The 22,738-nt window shown below is 44.4% G+C and overlaps 1 protein-coding gene across 3 annotated transcripts in view; it reads left to right on the top strand.

Moving 5' to 3' along the window:
- Nucleotides 1-22,738, top strand: part of SPOCK2 (SPARC (osteonectin), cwcv and kazal like domains proteoglycan 2) — a 129,630-nt gene that overhangs the window by 2,834 nt on the left and 104,058 nt on the right. For 2 of the 3 annotated variants that reach the window (XM_061635292.1, XM_061635290.1), the window contains exon 2: nucleotides 736-1,142. In XM_061635292.1, coding sequence (XP_061491276.1) covers nucleotides 966-1,142 — 177 coding nt within the window. In that variant the 5' untranslated portion in view covers nucleotides 736-965. Of the gene's footprint in view, nucleotides 1-622; nucleotides 1,143-22,738 lie in introns of those variants that run through there. The other variant, XM_061635291.1, reaches the window with a different exon arrangement.

Below are 22,738 nucleotides of genomic sequence, written 5' to 3'. Positions count from 1 at the left end.
GAAACATCTGATATGACTGAGTTGTGTTGGGGGAGCCTTTTCTGTACGCCACTTGACTCCAGCTGAGGAGGGCCACTTCACAATATGACATTTTTAGACCTACATACAGCTAAGGTGTAAAGTGTGAATGCAACAAACATGTATATCTGTGGTGCTGCTAGGGCAGGACTCTCAGAGCCCCCAAACACAGCAGGGCTGGCTTACTATGCAGAAACAGAAGTAATATACATTGCCATCTAATGAGGGGGTTCCCATAAGGCCATTTAAATTCCTGAATCTAAAATTACGTAACCCCCATCACTGTATGTTGCATATAGGTACACTGGAATGAGCTACAGGTCGCTGTCTCGGTGTAGTAGTGATATGACCCCTTAGGCACCCGCTCTATAGCTTTAAAGGAAATGGGCCCTTTCTGCTCAAAGAATTCTGTGTAACTCTGAAAGCTTACATGCCTCTCATCATATATGCTCTTTGATTGTGTTTTTCTTATCCTCCGGGACCAAAATGGCAATAGCTACTGGACTGAAAAGGTGGTGTCACTGCACAGCAAAACAAGGGGGGACCTAGACCTCCCCAAAAGGTGCTGTGCATAGTCACAATTAAGGACATATTTATGTATTAAGCCGGAGGATGTGTGACCTTTACCAATTAGGCAGAAGTCAAAGAGATCGGTGCATCTCTAGTCCTTACCCCCTCCCTTCGCCCCCTTTCATCGGGCTGGGTTTCTTTTAACAGGTATGATGATGTCAAATGTGATGCTGATGCTTCAGTGACTTAAGCCAGCCTCTTTTGGCGCAGACTCCGTAATCCTCCCGGTGGCTCCAGGCAGCGCTGGGTTTCAGAGAAGTGCATCTCCTAATCAGGTCACATTTCCAGGCATCCCTCTCTCCTCAAGCCAGGAGATCCGAGAAGGGAGAAGACAAATCATTGCTTTGCGGCAAGCGAGGGCAGAACCACATCAAAAGATGAGAGCCCCAGGCTGTTGTCTGTTGCCGCTGCTGCTGGCCATCGCTTTGGCGGAAGGGGACGGCAAGGCGGGGAAAGAAGGCGAGAATCCCGGCAATTTTATGGAGGACGAGCAATGGCTGTCTTCCATCTCCCAATACAGCGGCAAGATCAAACACTGGAACCGCTTCCGAGACGTGAGTCTGCATGGATGATCATCATCATCGCTATATATACATATATTCTTCCTTTCTCCCTTCGCTCCCCCGCGGTAGCATCAAGTCCAACCTCGGGGTGGGGTAGGGTAGGGGACTGTCGAGGCCGTTGCAGTGCGTTGCACTCGCGCAAGCCTGTGCACAGGAGCGACTAGCAGGCTGCAACAACTACTCCTTGTGAAGATATAGGTGCCTGCATGGCGCGGAGGGAGGGGAAATCAAGGGCTCTACCGGCAGCCCGCGCGCAGGTGGCGCGGCGGACACCCCAAGAGCAATCGCCGATCGCTGCAGCAGCTGGAAGTTGCGCGGAGCAACCGTTGCGAAGACCGGACGCTTGCTCTGCGGTGCAGTCAAAGGGGGAAAGCCGCCTGGATGGGTCGGACCCCGCATCCGATTATTTGCCCAGCAGCTGGGAACCGGGGTGGGGCGAGGGACGAGGTTGCAGTAGTGGTTATGATGCTTAATTTTAAAGGTCGGGTAAAAAGCAATGGGATTTCCAGAATGAAAGATTGCTCCAGTACACGGGTTTTTTTTGGGGGGGGGTTGTTTTTAATTTGCAGCCGAGGGCTGCAAGGCGCGTGCTTCCATTTAAACACACACAAACTCTCCCGAGTTCCGGAGAGTTTTGCAAAGCGCTCTTCTGACTGTCGCCGTCGAAGAGCCCAACCGAACGGGAGCACCGTCGGACTCCCCTTCCCTAAGCCCGCCAGGCGGAGACCCACCCTTACAAACTCCGCCGAGCCCCTAGGCAAAGCAGTTTGCTGCCGGCCACACAGCCGGAGAACGGCCGAGTGTGTTGGTTCCGTTCCGACGACCGGCTCGCACCCAAATACGTTATCTTTTGAAGATCCCGGAAAAGCAAAAGGGGTGGAGGTGAGACGGGGCGGATGGAATAGTTTTCTCATTTTGGTGCTTTGATTGGACTCTCTCGGCACTGCAGTATTGGGAAGCACACACACATCGCTCTCCGCTTCCCCCCACCCCACCGTTTCCTTTTCTTGACTGCTGGCGCTGCCGAAATCGAAAGGATGTTCAATTGAGAGAGAGAGAGAATAGCTGCAGGGGAAAACGGGGCCGCAGCGTACAGGTGTCCAAACTAAACGGGGGAAATCTGCTTCACAGTGCAATCCTGTGCACATCTACTAGGAAGCCAGCCCCACTGAGTTCAGTAGGACATACTCCTAAGTAATTCGGCTATGTAGGATTGCAACGCCTGCCTCCCTTCTGCTACCAATAACTAAAATAACATCTGAACAATAAATGTGCCTTGTGATGGATGATGGTGATGATGATCACCGGAACCAGAGAGGCTTCAGCTGATATCCAGAGCATGGGAGGTGTAGTTCTGGCTACTTGTCCAGAGCAGGGTTGAGGCTACCTAAGGAGGGTGAAGGAGGGGGTTCTGCTGCGGGGTTCTTCAGATTGTATCCAGTAACAGGAAGAGAAAATAAGGAAGGCCCAAATTGGTATTGCTTCATTTTCTAGATTCTGGGGATCAAATACAGTGAGGAGATGCAGTTGAGGTCAAGGCTCATGTCCCTTTTAATAGGCACATCAATGGAGACAATTTGGGCAGGTGCCACTTTTCTTTACCAGGGGTATAGTGGCAAGCTACACCTGCTGAAACTCTTTTGTCTTAAAGGTAAAGAAGTCCAACCTGGGACAAAAGGAGTGATACACACACACCCCGACCCAGAATCCTACCCTCCCACTCCTGGATGATTTGAGCATTTGGAACCTGAACTGTGGATGACAAAGTAAAATATATTCTGTGAATGTTCAGAGTGCCCTCTTTGTACTATGTCACTCCTCCCAAAGTGAGTTGTGAACCCAGATTTAGTTCAGATGAAGCTGTGCAAATGCATGCCTTCCATCGGAGAGAATCAAATCCCCCTGGTTGCATCTGGCAAAATGGGCTCTGGCCCCCCAAATGCTTACGTGGCAGCCTGATCTTGTGCATGTTTATATACTTCATCTGGCTGCTGCTTTTGCCCAGCATATTTATGCAGTTATCTCTCGGGAGTAAACAGTCGGATATTTCCTTTTGAAATCTTCTTTCTCTGCTGCTGGGACAAATGGGTATATAAAGCAGTAGTCACTCCCTGTTCAAATCGGTTGACCAGATGATCACACGGCAGCCACAAATGTGCACCCGTTCTCCTTTCCGCCCTGTTTAAATTGGTCTGCTTTTCAGTTCAGTCCTGATCCTGGTTATGCTTCCTTATCGATGAAACCATGCCAGGTTTTGTGAGAACTTTGCTGCCATTCAGATGAAACAAAGGATAAATACAGTGGGTTGATGTCTAGAATTTGCCATCAATTTAACTGCTGTGCCTTTAACAGCAGCCTCACCTGCAGACATTTACCAGGTGACACTTTACCTGACACCTGCCTCCATGACAGGTGAAGCTTTGTCTGCTTATTTTATTTGTGCCCAGGCAGCTAGTGGGGGTGCAGAAGCAGGGCCGATGAAAATATGGTTCCCATATTTATGCAGCATAAAATTTAAATCCCATACCTGTAAAGAGGGAAAAAAGTTTCCGTGGACACATAAAATCAAGATAATTTAATCCACATGAATCCCCTGCATTTAAAAAAGAAACATAGTAAAATTATTCATTTCCTCTCCTTAGCCACACACACTAGCTCTGAGGCAACATGCAGCGGGATCACAAGTGGGAGAATGCTCTTGCATTCATGTCCCGCTTCTGGATTTCCCATCTGGTTGAACACAGTGAGAACATCATGCTGGACTAGATGTCTGATTCTGTGGGGTTCTTCTTATGTTGTTCTGCACATACAATGTATGCTTGTGGGTAGAGTGGAAATTCTACCCCACAAGTGGAACCTGCAAAACAGTGTTGCAGTGTGAAGTGGTCCTGTTCAGTGTTCCAGTCAGCTAGCCACACCCTCTTCATTCTCTTCTCCCTCTCTCCTTTTTCATTTCCCTCTCCCCCAGCAGTCACCAAACATACTCAGTCCTCAATGGGCTGTTGTTTGGGATGGAGGGAGGATTGTCCCCTTATGTTTTCCCCATAAAGATTTTTTGTGGTAATCTTGACCCCTCTCAGGCATGCTTCTGCCTCCCTCTTGTTTCTCAGTGACCCCATTTTGGCTAGGAGTCTGTTGGCCGTCACCAGCTGAGTTCGCTATTAGAGTGATGTTAGTGATATTGTGTGCAGAATCAGGGAGTGGTAGTTATTCCAGGTGGATGGCTCTCAGTGAAAAAGTCTGTGAGCTTGCCAATTTGGCTACATGTTTTCCAACTTAGCCCTGACATCTGGTTTGGTACATTTGAAAACCCATCACAGAGGCTGAAAAGATGTCTGGCCAGCTGATAGGAAGGGAGGGTTGGAAGCAGCTATAGTTTCATCTAATGGCTGTTCCATCAGAAGGAAAAGCAATTTGATTAAGCAATAAAACTCAGAAAGGCTGGCTCTTGCCCTCTTGACATCGTCTGAAAAGCCACTTACTTCTTCCCAGTACCCCTTTGGAAGATTTACTAGTGAAGGCATTAAATAAAAGGTAGAACATCCTCCCCCCCCCCCCCAAGACATATGGCAATCTGAGCAGATTGGCTTGGGCCAGAAACAATGCATTGGCAAAGGATTAATGAATGTTATTTTCCCTCTGTCAGATTGTCTTTGAGTAAGTAATGGGCAGACTCCTGTTCTGGGTGTCCATGCCTATCAACAGAGAACGCTAGAACTTGGGGGGTTGCAATGACATTGATTGGCAGCCTATTCAGGAGAGACAAAAGAAAGTACTTCTGCATCTAAACCATTCTGAATATATGGATGCACAATGTGGTGATGGCTGCTGGCTTAGATGGAGAAATGAGAGAAGTTTATGGAGCAGGACAGGTCTATCAAGGACTGTTAGTCACGACAGGCAAATGGAGTCTCTGTGTTAAGGGGCAGTATGGCTCTCTCTGAATATTGGTTGCTTGGGGATTGGGGGTGGGTGACAGCCTGGAAAGGATATTGCCTCCCAGGCTTCCTGGTGGGCTTCTCGGAAGCATCTGGCTAGGCATTGTGGATGACAGGATGCTGGGCTAGATAGGCTTTTCGTCTGATTCAGCAGCGCTCTTCTTATATTTTGCACAGCAAACATACTTTGGCAGAGTTTGGAAGTGGGTTGCGCACTTTTCATTCTGGCTTTTTTGGTGCCCTTTCTTTGAAAGAGGCAGAGAGCAAAACATATAGTATGGAGACCTGCTGTAATGGAGTGGCTAACAGCATGGTGCTTTACATGTCTTCTCAGAAGCGAGTGTCATTGAATTCCTTCCTTCCAGGTAAGTGGGTATAGGACTGCAGATGTGAACCAGGTTCAAAGCTTGCTGCCGCCAAGGACTCAGTAGGTGTCTCTGGGAATGTTACTGTCTCTTCTGTCTCACTCCTAGTCCACCCTCCCCACTGCATCTTCAGTAGAAGGATAATAATACTGACCTGCCTTACAGGATTGTTGTTGCATTAAGCAGATAATGTATGCAAAATGCCTTGAAAACTTGTAAGGTACAATATGAATGCTATATATTAGGATTTTATCACAAAGTACCATAATTTGTAAGAAACATAAATGAAAATACAGGGAACTTGCTCGAAGTCTTAGTTGGCTTAACTTTGCAATACAGCTTATTACGTATTGTTCTTTGTTTGAAATCTCTCTCTCTTCTGGGTCTCCCTTTGTATTAATTTTTTTTACCCCTCATTAACTTGAACATGCCATATTGCATCCCTGCCCCCCGCCCCCATTCACTTCAGTGTGGGCCGTGTTGAATCCAATGTCATTTTAGCAAAAGCTCCACCGTCGTCATAAATTAAAACTTTGTGGGGCTAGAGGAAGATTATTTTTCTTTTTAATACACCTTTGGGATCAGTTGTGATTACCCCCCACCCCAAAGCACAGAAGGGCCGAGCTGATTCCAACGTTACTGAATCATGTGGTTTGATGCTTGTCGGTTTGAGTGATTTTAAGTTATGCTAGGGAACAAGAACACACACACACACAGTCCTGATAGAGCGCCTTAGCATAAAGGATGTTACTGCTGATTTGCAATTTAACTGGCTTTCATCTTAGGAAATACTGTAAATTTTGGTACCTTGCCAAACTCCTACCATTCCCCCTGAGGAATGCAAAAGGAAATAACTCTCTTCTTGCACCCATTAAAAAAACACACACACCTGTCTTTCAGCCAAATGTGACTATGTGCAGGATTGCAGCCATAGTGCACGCTGGTATAATTGAAGTAGCCATTGGGTTTACATTTCACAGAGAGTCCTTAAAACAGACACGCACAGCTGCGCCTCACATATGACAGTCTATACTCTTCACTGGTGACAGGTGAAGCAGCTTTTGAGGCATTATGAATTCCCAGTGATCCTTTTTAAATAGAAACCAGTAGGAAATGTTTCCATGTTTGCACACCAACAAGGTGGGCAGAAGAAATAGTTTGGAGATACTTGCTTAATATAGAATCCAGCAGGTTTGACATGAATGGATGGGAACTGAGAGTTGCAGATGAGGTTTTGTTAGCTTGTAGCAACTAGCCAAGTAATTCCTAAACTATGTGCTCCAAGATAACTGCTGGGTGTGTGTGTGTGAGTGTGTGAGTGTGACAAATTAAATAACATAGAGTTCCCAGCAGCCTTTAAACGACCTACCCATAGAGGAGGCTGCCTCTATCACCAGTTGGGCGATTATGCCATATCTTTGCTCTTCCAGTGATTGAATGATTCAGTCACTCTCTCTTGATGCAGCGACTCTGCTTCCTTACCCAGGAGGTTTGCCTGTTGCATCTCTGCGTTGGGTACCTCTGGAGCCAAGGAAGCTGCATTCCACCGAGCCAAATCACTGGTCCGTCCAGCTCAGTAATGTCTCCTAGTAGCAGCTGTCCAGGGTTTCAGACAAGAGTTTCTCCCAGCCCTACTTGTGGATGCCGGAGGATGAACCTGGGACCTTCTCCATGCAAAGCAAGTGTTTTGCCACTGAGCTCCTCCTCCTAAGCGGGAGGCCAGCTCAGAACAGCGACTCCAGCAGAAACGCAAGGGTGAGCAGGTCATTTATACTCTTTCTGGATGTCAGGGTGAAGTGTGCCTCCAATTTTAATGTAGAGAACAAAAGCCTCAGCTCTCAGGTATATGGGAAACAAGGATGTTGAATTAGGATTAGGGAGTTTCTGTTTATCTCTAGGTTATGGACCTAACAAGTTTGTTTTCACCCTTTTAACTCCCGTAGTTACCCATCATGAACAAGCATGGTTGAAGGGACTGTCCCTTGTATACTGGTCTTCACAGCCTTAGTTGTATTCATGTGATGTGATTAACTCCCAGCAGTATCTTCTTCAGGCAGATTGAAAGTTGGTAGCTGACCTTTGTTTAAAAGAAACAGTTTTGCAAAGCTTGCTTGCACTCCCATATGACAAGAGCTATGATCCTGATGCTAACAAGGAATGAAGATTGATCAGATTTCTAATCCTCCCCTGATCCAATGCATAGCTGTTGGAACACAGAGAGGGTTGGTGCTGCAGGCAGCATCCTAGACCAAGCCAGTGGCTCATGAGTGGCTGTCTTATTCAGCTGTCTCTCAATCAGTTTCCATCATTGAAAATTACTAACCAAGAATAAGCAGATAGGTTTGCAATGGCTGCTTCCAATAGCCGAAATGCATCTTTACTTTTGGTGTTGAATCAGAAACGTTTAGCATACAAGCATGTGCTCTGCCATTGAGCTACAGCCTCCCCTTACCCTCCTGTCCCTGATACAGTGTGTGACCCTCCCAGTTTCTAATCTGCAATGAAAAGGTGGACAAACAATCTGATGCAACTGCCATTTATGCATCAGCAACAGGCCCTCTGCCAACAGTCGTCAGACACTGGCTAAGGGGCTGTTCACTGCCCTCCCCGCAGGGCCCTCAGATGCTTTTCAGCAGCAGTGTTCCTTTTGAGCTGGAGACAAACTCCTCTCCCATCCACAGTGGTCATCATACTATAGTCTGGGCAGGACTATAAACCAACAAAAGCTGTAGATTTCATAGCTCTGTGGGCCAGAGAATTGCATTTTGAGTAACTCAAGATGGGGGGCGGCCACCATGGATAGGTGTCTAGCTTAGTTTTCATTGAAAAGCGCCACTGCACATCCACCATTGAAGTGTGTCCAAGGGCCAGTGAGGGTATCGTGCAGGTAGCAAGGGGGTGCCCCCCCACTTATGGCACTGTGCCAAGGCTTCCCCAGAGTCTGGTGCAGGCTCTGATCACCTCCTTTGCCCCACTGCAGACTAGGAATGGTACCCCCCATTATTATTGATTTACATGTTGTAAGCCACCTTGACGACATGATTATAGGCTGATCTTTAAATACTTTAAATTAAAATAAATAAATGGACAGAATAAACCAGTCCTGAAGGTGGATTAGTCGTTTGTGTGGAGTGTGCTGATATTTGGAGCTCTATAATGGACCTTTTGGTAAGGCCTCTCATCCTTACACTGTACAGCTGAACTACATTGTAATAGCAATTTTCTACAGTCAAAAATATCTGACTGACTACATAGTGTATTGCAAGGATGGGGAACTTGTAGCTCTCCAGATGTTATTGGACTACAGCTCCCATCATCCTTGGCCATTGGCCATGCTGCCTGGGGCTGATGGGAGCTGGAGTCCAGCAACACCAGGGGGTCAGAGTTCCCCACTTGTAGTGCATTGGAAGCAGATAATGAAATAAGGGCATAATCAGACTAGTGTTCTTGCTATCTTACAGTTTTGCCTCTCACTTTCCTAGTTCTGATCTTTGCACATTTCTTTGCATACACAAATGCTTCCTTCTCTTGGAATTGCCATGTCTGGTTTCATTGTTTTTAACACAATTCTCTCTTGTACCTTCTTCCCCAATAAATAGAAGGCAGTGAGCTGAAACAAGTGCAGAGGGTGGGGTGGGGGACTTGGAGATGGGATCATGATAGACCTGAGCTCCAGGATCATGACATAAATCAACATTTCCCAAACTTTGGGTGCCCAGATATTGTTGGACTACAGCCCCCATCAACCCCAACTAGCATGGCTAATTGTCAGGAATGACGGGAAATGTGGTCCAGCAACATCTGGGAACTCAAAGGTTGGGAAAGGCTGGTGGAGGTGATTTGACTGTTGCTGTACTTTGTTAATGCACTGAAAAATGGCTTGTGTGTAGAGACCTTTGGCTGTACTGAGGATGTTCCCTCTACCCCTTCATGTAGTTAATCACTTGTTCTTGGGGATCCAGATTGTTTTCCTTAAAATCCTTCTGTTGCAAGGATATCACATTTTCCTAGCACTCAAAACTGCAATATTTTGTTACATGGGAGAAGATACTCTTCCTTGAGCCAATGCATAATTTGTAATAATGGAATATAATTGCATGAGTATCCCAGGCACCTACTAGATACTGTTTGTATCTTATGAATAAGAAGTAAGGCTGACGTTTCTTGGTGAGATAAAGGCTAGGATCCTATGCCTACATTCCTGTGAGAATAAGTCCTACAGAAGTTGGTTGGGCTTACTTCTGAGAAAATATACTTAGGATTGTTCTGAAAGGCTGCACCTTGCATTGCAGCCTGTCTACTGAACTAGGTTTTAGGCCAGGGGTGGCTCCTGGCTCCATATCACTGGGGCAGTGGAATCGACTTCAGGTTTTAGTCCAAACTTTCCAGGAGCTGTCCAAGGTGCTGAATCTATTTGGGGAATAAGTTTCAACACCTTGGGAAGTTCCTTAAAAGTTCAGACTAAAACTCAGAGCAGATTCCACTGCCCCACTGACACGGAGCCAACAGCCACCCCTATTTTAGGCCTTCCTTCCTTAATACTCTCATTTGTTTGGTTGACAAATAAATGCAAAGTTCCCAAAGCTGTAGACCAAGGGTGAGGAACCTCAAGCCTATGAGCCAAATATGGCCCTTCAGGCTGCTCTTTCTAGCCCTCAGGCTGTTCTGTGAGCTACAACTCTTCCTCAGCCACACTGGATGTACTTTGCACCCTCCTTGACTGTTTCTGTCTGGCTGGAATGCACCCTTGAGCTCTGATAATGCTTCTTGCTTACCTGGATGGAGGATAGAGAGTAAAACTAGCCTACTGGCCTAAGATAAAATTTGCATTTGTTGCTTCTCCCACTTTTGCCTGTGTCCCCATCTACCCCTGGTATTTGGACCCTAGAGATGTGAAGGACTGGGGGGAAAAACAGGGTTTTTTTACTGTTCATTTTCCATTTTTGAAGCCTATTTTGTTTCCCCCCCAAAATTGGAATAATTGAAAAAAAAATGGATTATGAAATATTTTCTTTTAGAATGATGAATAACCTCTTGATGTTTCAAGAGGTTCGTATATTTACTCCTTCACAAATTATTTCAAAAACCCAGTAACAGGAAGACTTTTAAGAAAGATTGTGTCTAGTATCAGATAATTACAATTCCTGTACGTTGAGGACAAGCAAGTCCTGAGTTGTATACAGTAGGGCCCCGCTTTACAGCACTTCACTAATGCAGTGATCTCAGTTAGAAGCAATTGGACTAAAGCCCCACTCATACGGCGCTTGTTCTGTTTTTATGGCAATTTTTGGGTGTCGCATGCCATTCTATTCAATGAGTTTTGCTTTTCAGCGGGGGTCCGGAACATAACCCGCCATATGAGTGGGGCCCTACTGTACTGAGAATTTAACTCTCAAATGCAACAGCAAGATGCATTTTTGCCTCTAGGGGGCACTGCGATTGACACAAGAGAAGGATTCTTTGCCTGTGGGCTTCCTATTGCTGGCATAGGTGGTGAATCTATTTCTGTCCTCTTGACTAGGCTTCAAAGGACTGGGAGTGGGAGAAAATACACAGCAACACAAAGAAACACAAAGTAATAGAGAACAGAGACTGAGTAACTTTTATTTAGTAATCACTGACTCTTGGTCGCCCCCCCCCCCGCCCCAGCTCTTTTCTCAGTACTTTCTGCAGAAATGAGTGCTTTATGTCTGCTTGACACTGTGGAGGACCAGAGAAGACATAATAATTTTCATCATACTTTTATTAGTTTTACTTTTTAAAAGATGTTCTTAGATGTTTTGTTGCTGTATGTTTGCCACCTTGGGCTCCTGTGGAAGTGTGGGGTATAAATTTAATAAATAAATATGTTGATGGGTTCTTTCTGTTTGTATTGTTTCTGCCTGCTCCTCATAAACATGCAAAACCAAAGAGATGGCAGGTTCCTTACAGTTCAGCAGCTTGTAGCTCAATTTGTAACAAAAGTGTAAAATTGTAATGTCAATTTGTTGTTATTGTCTAAACAAACTGTACTTTTAGTATACCAAACATGATAATTTTTACTGGCAAACCAAGTTGCACATAATACATTTTTATGTTCCTAAAGTAACAAAATGACTTTCAATCTGTAAAGGGTGCTTAAAAAATAAGTATTGCATATTTTCCCGTGCCCTCCCATTTTTTTTTCTTGTGGCCCCCAAAAGATTGTCCGGAAGGAAATGCAACCCTCATTCTAAAAAAGGTTTCCCACCCCTGTAGAAAATCACAGCTGAAAAGTAAAAATTAAAACAAAAATAAAATGACCACTCCTATAAAATTCAGAAGGCAGGAGAATAAACAACGCATTGCATCTCTTTAGCTTTAAAATGCCTAGGGAAACAAACGGGGTTTCCACTCTACAGCTGAATTTTGATGGATGAAACTTCCATGTTTGTGAAATTGCTAAAGGATCTGGCAACTCTTGTAGTTTCCTTCCTCCTTCAAGGCTTCCAATTCCATGAACATCAGGAACTTTTTTATGTTGGGGGGGGGGAAATCCTGATTTGGATATTGAATACTGAAAGTGAGAAGCAGGGCCGTCATCATCAGTTGGACCTTCTTGTGTAGTTACCAGGACCCCAGGACCCCGGCAGGGCTGAACAGCATTAATGCCTTGTCCAGGTCCCCTGTCCCCGGTGCTATGAGAAGCCATTTTAAATTTCCCACACTACCTTCGAGTAACTCACATCATTAACTCTAGGACATGGTTGGAAATTTAAAGTGGCAACTTGTAGCAAACTGCTACCAGGTTTAACTCTGGGTGGAGGACACAACATTGTAGGAGGGACCCATGGGGGGCACTTTGACAAGGACCCCATCAAACTAGGAGGTGACACTGGTGAGAAGATATGGTCAGGTACAGTGTTCCAGCATAAATTTTTCAGAGATACCGGAGTGAAGCTAGAAGCTTCAAAACTGTCAAGAAGCCCCACCTAACCACTATGAACTGTTAATTTTTGTTTAAATTGTTAAAATACAATCTGGGACAGAGCTCTACCATCTGCCCTGGAAGTGGTGGTCCAGTGGGGTGTGGGCTGGTAAAAGAAGATGAATGAGTCCATAAGACCAGCAGTATTTGCAAGAAATCTCCCCTCCCCCCAACAGTTTGGAACAGGACAGTTTGACCCATGTTATGGAAGATCATGGGAAGGTCCTGTTGCAACTATTTTATACAAGTAATCAATACATATACAGTGAAAGCTCGTTATAACACGGGGGTGGGGGACAAATAATGAAAACCGCCGTATTTTATGCAGTATTTTACTTGGGGGACATCGCCATACATGTGATATATCCAGATCTGTGGCACAGTGAGACGCGTTATAACAAGCCTCCACTGTATACACTATTTCATTATCTCACAACAAGCAGAACACCCAGAATTGATATTCCTGGGGTATGTAGAATATTCTGTTAAAAGAAGCTGCTGATGCGTTTCTAATGTTTGTACCAGGACAGCAATCGCAGACGGTTACTGAATTATATCTGCAGATCATTTTTGTACTCAGAAGTAACTTAAATTGGATCTATTCAATGTCTTCCTCCAACTTAATTTATTCCCCTGCAGCTTTAATTTTGAAAGCTTTAAATGGATGTACTAGCTTTCCTCCTCACATTAGCTTGGTTCAAAAATTAAGTCTGAAGGTGCATACACTTGAATGCACAAATAAAACATATCTATGATTAAAATTCCATTCTCATATCAGCTTCACTCCAGTCATGATAATGATCCGTCCAAGCTCAGCCACTCCTAGCACTTCTACGGCAGTTCTAACATGTGAATGCTGGTCTCCCAAGTTCCATGTTGAGCATTGTGCCATAGTCCACCAGTTCACATTACACACTGCATTATTCTAGTGCTTGTTATCTAACAATCTGTATCACAAGACTGCACGGCAGCATTGCATTTCATACAATGGTACAGCTTTAGGATATGTGAGCTGGCTGATGTATGCGTGTTAGTTCTTTTCCTAGTTGCACCATGGGGGTGTAACAAACCATGCTTAGAGACATCCTCAGGACATTACTTTAAGAATCACCCTTGCGGCTTGCTTGTTTTTTGTGGACTACCCCATTTTCTTATCTTACACCATAGAGGGAACTTTGCTGTACTTCCCCTCTATGATTCAGTATGCATGCACAAGAAAGAATTATACCTGCAGCAAGAGACCTTCTTGGAAGCTCTCACTGTAGCTGCTTTGCACTGTTGAAGAGGTAAGCTACTTAAACTGAAAAGTGTGTTGCCTCTTCAGCAAGTGATGAGAACTTTAAAAATACCTTGGGCTCTTCACATTTTTCCCTAGTGTTTTTTTGTTTGGTCTCAAGGACCACCTGAAAGCACACCAAGAAGGGACAACTAGCAGTCTTTCGGTTACCATTTAAGAGCCATTGTCTTAAGAAAAGTATGGGGAACCTGTGGCCCTCCAGATGTTGTTGGACTACATCTCCCATCATTCCTAACTATTAGCTATGCTGGCTGGGACCTTTTCAGAGTCCAACAACATCTGGCCACAGGTTCCCCAACCCTGCCTTAAGAGACACTCAGAGACCACCGCAGTTGGAAGGCTCTCACAGGTCCAGTGCTCATGGATGACTTTTTCTTTCCAAGGCTACATTGGGCATTTCCATCTGGTTGCAATCTCTCATTTTGCTATAAGCACACTTATCCAAAAGTTCCTCCCTCCAAAAAAGAAAAAGAAGGGGGGGAGGACCACAAAGCCCATCAATGCAACACAGAACCACGCCTTTTTGAAATATCCTTCCTGACAGCCAGGAGGCTAAAGCTGAACTGTGTATTCATGAATATGGATTGATCTCACTGAGATGGTGAGGGTGGGCTGTAATCTCTGTTAAACCAATTAGTTTACTAGAGAAAGGGTGACGATAAAAGAGGAATGAGAGGTCCCCTTGTTTAATGTATCCCACTGGGGTCCCATTATGAGTACCGCATCATGTAGAATCAACAAATCCTGTTTTCGATATAACGGGATCCTTTGAAGGGTTTTAGTTGTTTATAGGAGTCTTTGTTGAGGACAGGGCTCCTGTTACAGTAATAACTCTAAGGAAAGAGGAGTTTTGGAAGGTGCAGCTTCAGAGGAGGGCAAAAAGCTGTACTTGTCAAAACTCATCCTTTTTACCCAACAGTGACAACCCTTCTGTGCTTCTGATCACCCTGCTGTGTCCCCAGAAACAACACCAGGATTTAAAGTGTCTTCCTCCTCTACCATTCATCCGGGCTTTAAGTATATTAAAATATTCACCGCTGCTCTACAAGGAAAACTGTGTACACAAAAGCTTGGAGTCCTCCTTTGTACTCTAAAGAGGAAGTTGTCCCTCTCTATACAGTGGAATGTGAAAAGGGGAAGATGGGTCCTTACTCTGGTTCATGAGGGCAAATATTTCAGAAGCAAAAGAGGAGTCCTATTGCTACTAGGGTTGCCATCCTTTTTATAGGCTCTGCATCTCAAGATGAAGGAATTAAGCAGAAGGTTTTTTTCCCAACACCTTATCTCCATGCCATTAAAATCTTCATGTCCCTCAATTTTTTTGTCTTTGAGACCTGACAATTCCTTTTACTCCTCCTCTTCTTACCGCAGTGGTTTGCCATTCAAGAATACTTAAAAGTTTCCTTGATGAATGAAACTGACTAGTCCAGCAAGGGCAAGACCATCATGGGCTAATCAATTTAACCACTGGCTTGAATTATATAGGAAGCAGCTGCAATCAATCAGCCTTTTTTTTCTTTCCTTGCTGAAGCAAGGTGCCTCTTCTCCTGTACATTACTACAGTTCTCCAGCTGCTGATGCTAGATGAAAGCTGGTGCCATAGTGGTGGCAGGCAGGAAGTTGTTTGCATCAAAATAATTATTTGTGCATATGGTCCTCTAGTTGTTGTTGAACTCCTAATCCCATCCGCTCTAGCCAGCATAGCCAATGGTAAGGGATGGTGGGAATTGTAGTCTGAGGACCCCAAGTTCCCCATTCCTGGCATACAGCAAGTGACCCTATTTTTTTATTACAGTTGGCCCTTCTGCCAAGTGTGTGTTGGGCAGCCTTTTGTTTCTCTTCTAACAAGGTTTACAGTGCTCGGTGGCGTTTACAATGTATTTGTACTTGACAAGTTGACAAGGGGAATTTAAACGCTGCACAAGTGTGTATGTGTGTACATCGTAGGCATGTTGTTGATTTCTTTCTTTCTTTCTTTCTTTCTAAATGGCCATCTGCTCTGTTTGCTGTTGTGACACTCGAAGCAGCCTATGAAGGGGGGGAGTATTGGTTTTGCATTTCTCTTAAGAAGTGTGCATGCTTTGCGCTCAAAGGAGAATAAGCATTTTGTGTATCTTTTCTGTGAGTAATTCTGCCCTCTTTTTAATGATCTGTCAACACTGCAACGTAAGGGCCTCAAGGCAGCCCCAGAAGCTCTCCTAGTAATATGGGATTAATAAAACAATTCTTTTGGAACAATCTTCTCTACAGAGAAGTATATTTTGCTTGGTGAGTCACAGTTAGCTTGTGTCACTAAGAGCCACTTATGTGGCATAAAAAATCCCAGCTTAAACTGACTGGTGCACTGTGCTCTTGTCCTCTGCAGTGCAGGATACAAACAAAACAAGCAAGGAGCAAAGGATTGAGCACAGGCGAAAAATTCAGCAGTACCAAATCTTTCCCGTTTTCCCAGCCTCCCCCTTCTGCGCTCTATGTAACACGCTCTCTATTGTTCCTGCAATTGCTTGGAGAAACATTTTTTCCCTTTTTGCTAGGTCTGATATACTGCCAATTCTCTCTCCTCTCTGAGAGCCCGCTCCCTTGATTTCCAATGCAAAGGTATACATGCCTTTCTGAAGCAAGCCCCGTTGAGTTCAATGGGACTGACTCCCAGGTATGGGTGGACTGGTCAATTTGGCATGTGTTCACTTACACATTGTCTCATTTTTGAATCTATCCATTTAAATACATGTTTTTAAACATGTATTTAAATGAAATGGAAATGGACTGCCTTCAAGTCAATCCCAACTTATGGTGACCCTATTGAATGTGGATTTCAATTTAAATGGATAGATGCAAAAAAAAATAAAATTCATATTTTAGGACTAAATCTGCATTTTCTCAACATATGCATTTTCAAACCTTTTTATATCCTACATTTTGTGTTTTGAATGCATTTTGGGACATTATAGGGGCCAAGAGCTGTATTGTAAAATTCAAAGAAGTGCAAAATCTGAAGGGTAATTACTTTTTGGCCCATGTATTAGTCTGGGAGATGTAAATTGTATCAGGTTGCTTCAAGCTGTAGATGGAACAAAATTGTCCAACATCTCTACTTGCAGATATGTAAAGATAGGATTGCAGTTCCAGACTTTCTTTTAAAAGCTGCCTGTGCATCTGCAGAAAGTCACGCCATCGTGAACTTGCCAAATGCAGCACTATTAATAATTGAGCATTTGGGAATGGATAGTATTATTTGGAGTCGAAATAACCGGCAGTCTTTGCTATTATAGATTTCCAGTCTCTCACCTGACTTGGATTGTGATCCAGAAAACACTTAACTGCTGCCCTCCTAGTGGTGGAGTTTCCTTTTGTCTTAGTGGGGCTAAATCTGCTGCAGTGTGTGGGTTTTATGGACTTTCCTCCCTGAAAATGTATGTGATGAAGGACAAGGTTTCTGTGCCTGTAACAGGTGTGTCAGAAGGAATTTCAGTAGGTATGCCTTTTCTTCCCACTGCATGCCAAGCTGCACCTGCCAGAATTCTACATTTTAAGCAACTGTGAAGTGTAGAAGTACTCTGGCCTCCTTTGCATCTGGTCACAACTGTAATAAGTTGAGCCTGGGATTCCCAGCATGGCACTTACGGGCTCCACAGTGGCCTCAGACACCCTCTTTGGTGCCTGACCCTTGCTCTCCCAGTCTTAATTTTTTAAAAGTGTTTTGGGGGTCTTTTTTTCATTTGTTCGGTTGTTTGATGCAGGTGCCTATTTGGGGGGAGAGATGTCACCTGCTTTTTCTGGCTGTGCATTATTTGTTTTGAGGTGAGTGTTAGTGCTTTGCCCACTTGGAGGAGGGGTTCTGAGCATCAGCAGGTTTTTTTGTCTGAGGAATGGGTATTTTTGTGGTGTCTGTGGCAAGTTTCTTAGACTTCCAAACGTGCTCCTTGGCCCAAAAGGTTTGAGGGAACCCTGAGTTTGCTGTCCTAAGTAAATAAGGCTTCAGGAACAGGCATGTGGTTAAGAAATGACCCAGGGTTGTGTTTTTGCACTAAGCCTTGAATCTGCCCCTCCTCCCCTTTTTTTTTAAAAAAAACATTCAGTTACTTCTTTCCTTACAGGGCTGCTGAGCGTGCTGTAATATGCAGTGCCAGGGTGACCCCAGCCACCCACGGTATTAATTTTCTCAGAGACCTAAATTTGCATCATATAAATCATCATATGCAAATGTGTGCTATAGAACTAGGCAATGAGCCTTTTCAGTACCTAACAACACCCCTGTTCCAGAAGAAATTCTAGCCTGACTTTTTTTTAAGGACTTGTTCAGATAGTACCTTCCAAAACCTCTCTCTCCCCCACTGTCCCAATACTTTGTATGTGTGGTGAAATCTGTTGTGGTCTTTAGGCTTATGTGCTACCACTCTATATGTAGAAGGTGATGTCTGAATTGGGAATCCTTCTGGTTAATGGAATGCAGCATCTCCCCTACTAACTTGGAACTGAAATAGCTAGAGAAAGGGGTTTCAGTGCCCAGGGCTAGAAATGTGGTGCTTGTGATGTTCCTATATTAATGTATATATGGTAAGTGTTGGTTGTTTAGAAGATACATGGTAAGTGGAGTGAAAGAGGTGGAGTGAATGGGCAGTAGAATGCGAGGTGATTGGCTGAGTGTTAAAAATGGCTGAATGTATAAAAGGAAGAGTGAGAGTGGAATCGGGGGGGGGAGAAGAGAACTGAGTGGGTTGCTTGGTGGGGTTTAGAGAGTTGTTTACCAGGAGGGAGGTGGAGTTCGGATTAGTATTGAGTAAAACCATATGCTTATGTGCCTTAAGAAGAAATCTTGTTAATCTTGTTAGCTTTGTTATCTGTAATAAATACTTAATTTGGTTTACCAAAGGCCTGATCCTTGGCTGGGGTTTCACAGACCAGAAGGGAGGGTAAGGTAATGACCAAGGCTGAAGGGGAACTGTAACAAATGGTGGCAGCGGTGAAGAGAATAACAATACCAGTATTCAGAGTCTCTGGGAATACTAGTATTGGGACGTTACTGGTGGTTGCCTAGCAGGGGGATCTGTTGAGATCTGTGCTAGAGTGGATAGGTAAACCATAAGAGAGTGCGGTCCGGACTGGTGGAGTCCCTGGTGGTGCCTAGAGACAGGCAGTAACCATGAGCAGGTAGGAACCTGACAGGGAGAGCCAGGGAAGGACGTATCACATGTGGTGGCAGTAGCGGTGGGATACGAACAACAGAGAATCCAGATACGAACCAAAGAGAGTCCCAAAGACACGTGGTGACAAAGGAGACTACATCACAGGTGTTGGCTGTAGCAGTGAGATACGAATACTAGACAATCCCTAATAGTTGTGTGGCAAACAGAAATAACAAAACAAGATTACTTGTGAGAGTGACTGGCAAAGAGTATGTGGCCAAGAGTGAGTGAACTCAAACACCATGGCTGAATACATAAAAATGAAAAGAGAGGAGCTGGTGGAGAAGTGCATAACATTCAGTTTACCTCACGAGGGTAAAGGGGTAGATGAATTGAGGGTAGCACTTATAGGATTTGCTACTGTCCAGCAAAAACAACCTGTCAGAGAAGAGACCCCAGAAGGATATTTAAGCAATCCCGCTTATATAGAGTACTTGAGAGAGAAGTTAAGATGGGAGGCTGAGGAAAAAGATAAGCAGAGGGAGTTGGAAGCTGAGAGATTGAGGATGGAAGCTGATGGGAAAGACAAGCAGAGGGAGTTGGAAGCTGAGAGATTGAGGAGGGAGGCTGATGAGAAAGAAAAGCAGCGGGTCTTTGAGGCTGAGGAAAAAGACAAGCAGAGGGAGTTGGAAACTGAGAGATTGAGGATGGAAACTGAGAGAATGAGAGTGGATGTGGAATTACAGGCAGAAAAGTTAAAATTTGAAAGAGAGAAGTTTCATTCTGATGAGACAAGGAAAGACAGAGATGGAGCAAAAATAAAAATTACTCCAAAGGACTTTGCTGTCTATGAGCCTGGTCAAAATCCTCAAATTTATCTCACAACCTTTGAAAAGGCAGCTCAGTTGTGGGGGCTACCTGAAGATAAATACATGCAGTATTTATCAAATCTGATCAAAGGGGAATTGGCTGAGGTATACCAATATTTCCCCTCAGACAGGCCCGTCACCTATGCTGAATTCAAAGAAGCAGTGTTTAAAAGATTCAGACTGGGGCCTGATTATTTTAGAAAGCTTTTCAGAAACTGCCAGATACAGACAGGGAGGTCTTTCGTGGAGCTGGGGGCAAAACTGATGGACATATTTGGGAAATGGCTGACAAGTGCAAAAGCTCAGTCTGTGGAGGAGGTGAAAAACCTCATGATATTGGATCAATTATACCAGCAGTTACCACCAGAAATAAGGCTCCTGGTCAAAGACTGTTCCCCTACATCGGTGCAGGAGGCTGCAGAGATGGTGGATCACTTCGCCTCCAACAGAACTGGCTGGGTGGGGAAAACAACAAGAGATTTTAAACCCAGACCATATAACGCTGGCAGAAGGGATGTGGTACCACAGCGAGTGAGTCCTCCAGTAATATCTGAAGGGCACAGGACACCCCAGAGTGGATCTGTGTACCCTAAAAGTGAGGAGAAATTATGCTACAAAACCTACGTTTTCAATGTGAGGTTGCCAACCCCATTAGTAATCCTGCTCAGACAAGGGCAGTGAAAACAGAGCCCAAGGCTTTAGAAACAGCGAAAAAGGTTCAGTTCTGCCAGATAAACTGGACAGAAGTAACAGACCTTGATTCAAGTCTGAGAGAGGAAGTGAGTGTACAAGGGGCAAATTATTGGGCATTGCTTGATACTGGTGCCGCTCAGACATTACTGAGGCCAGATTTAATAAAATCTGAGGTAATATTACCTCAGGAAACTGTGACTATCCAAGGAGTGAGGGGTCAACCAGAAAGTTTGCCTGTGGCCCTGGTGGAAATGACTTGGAGAGGCCGAGAGGGCCGATATAAAGTAGGCATTAATGCCCAGCAACAAGAACCAGTAATACTGGGAAGAGATGTAATGGGCGCCCAAGGAAAGATCTATGTAGTGACCAGAGAGCAAATTGGCAGAGAAAAAGAAGCCATATTAAGGGGGGCTGAAACAAACAGGGAGGAATCGGTTAACCACCCTCAGGTCACCATAGCAACCACTAGCAGGCCTGCTGAAGGAGACAAACTGTATCAAGTGGTCTCTGATAATGATGAGGCAGATCAATTCAGGGAAGAGCTGCAAAAAGATATAAGTTTGAAGCAGATAAAAGAACAAGCTCTGACCCAACAGATTCCTTTCACTGACAAACTGAGGAATCAAGTTGTGTGTGAGAATGGGATTTTATATAGACTGTGGATGCCTGCTGAGAGAAAGGATGAATGTGAACCAGTGAAGCAATTAATAGTACCTAGCAAATACAGAACCAGATTGCTAGAGGTAGCCCACGATGTCCCATGTGCAGGACATCTGGGAATAAAAAAGACCAAGAGGAGATTGGCTGCACACTATTATTGGCCAAACATCTCCAAAGATGTAAAACAACATTGTCTATCTTGTGAAATATGCCAAAAGGTGGGGAAAAGTGGAGTAAAGACCAAGGCACCCTTAAAGCACCTTCCTATAATTGGACAACCCTTTTATAGAGTGGGAATAGATTTGGTGGGCCCTTTTTCCAAACCCACAAGGCATGGCAAGAAATATCTAGTGGTGGTGGTGGATTTTGCCACCAGGTACCCAGACGCAGAAGCACTAAGATCCATGGAAGCCCCTGTAGTGGCAGAGGCTTTATTAAAAATCTTTATGAGGCTGGGTTTCCCTCATGAAGTGCTGACAGATCAAGGCAGTGTATTCATGGGAGAAGTGATGCAATGTATGTGGAAATGTTGTGGTCTAAAACATCTAAAGACCACTACTTACCATCCCGCCACTAATGGGTTAACAGAGAGATTCAATGGCGTTTTGAAGGGCATGATCAGAAGCTATGTTCAAGATCACCCACAAGACTGGGATGAACGTTTGGGATGCTTCTTATTTGCATATAGAGAAGTCCCTCAAGAGTCAACAGGCTTCTCACCCTTTGAACTCATGTTCACTAGAAAAGTGAGGGGACCTTTGGAACTATTAAAAAATTCATGGGAAGGAACCCTGGGAGAGTACAAAACATCTGTAGTAGATTTTGTATTGGAATTCCGCAATAAATTAACATCAATGATGGAGGTGGTGAAAAAGAATTTGAGTCAAGCACAGGAGAAGCAACATTACTGGTATGACAGAACAGCCAGGGAACGTGTGTATGATGTGGGAGATATGGTTATGGCGTTCATACCCAGGAAACATGACAAATTACAGGCTAACTGGGAAGGACCATATACCATCAGAGAAAGGCTTGACACAGTGACGTATGTAATTACCACAGACCAATTAAACAAAAGCAAAGTGGTTCATGTAAATATGTTGAAGCCTTACCATACCAGGGATGCACAGGTGTTGCAAGTTACCTTATTCCCTGAGGGAAGTGGGCCTGAACTTCCAGATTTGGTACAGGAAAGCAAAGACAAAGGAGGGGTAGATCAAGTGGAATGGTCAGAGGAGGTGAAGGAGGAAGTAAAATAAGAGATTCTGAGAATTTTGAAAACCTATAGGAATCTCTTTAGCAACAAACCTGGCCAAACCAGTATAGTTATACATTCCATTGATACTGGAGATCATGCCCCAATCAGATCTGTTCCGTACCGTGTGAATGGGAAAGTTTTGAATGAGATCAAAAAGGAGGTGGAAGAGATGCTGGAATTAGGAGTGATCAGGGAATCCATCAGTCCCTGGGCCTCAAGTATTGTCCTGGTTCCGAAAAAAGATGGAACGACCAGGTTTTGCATTGATTATTGGCTAATCAATAAAATTACTGTCCCAGATGCGTATCCTATGCCTAGGGTAGACGCAATGTTAGAGTTATTGGGGGCAGCAACCATTATCTCTACACTAGATCTCTGTAAAGGATTTTGGCAAATGGAACTAGACGAGCAATCCAGAGCCAAAACTGCCTTCAG

Source organism: Rhineura floridana, chromosome 7 (assembly GCF_030035675.1).
Source record: "Rhineura floridana isolate rRhiFlo1 chromosome 7, rRhiFlo1.hap2, whole genome shotgun sequence".
In the NCBI taxonomy this organism is placed as follows: domain Eukaryota; kingdom Metazoa; phylum Chordata; class Lepidosauria; order Squamata; family Rhineuridae; genus Rhineura; species Rhineura floridana.
This window is presented reverse-complemented; position numbering and strand designations above follow the sequence as displayed.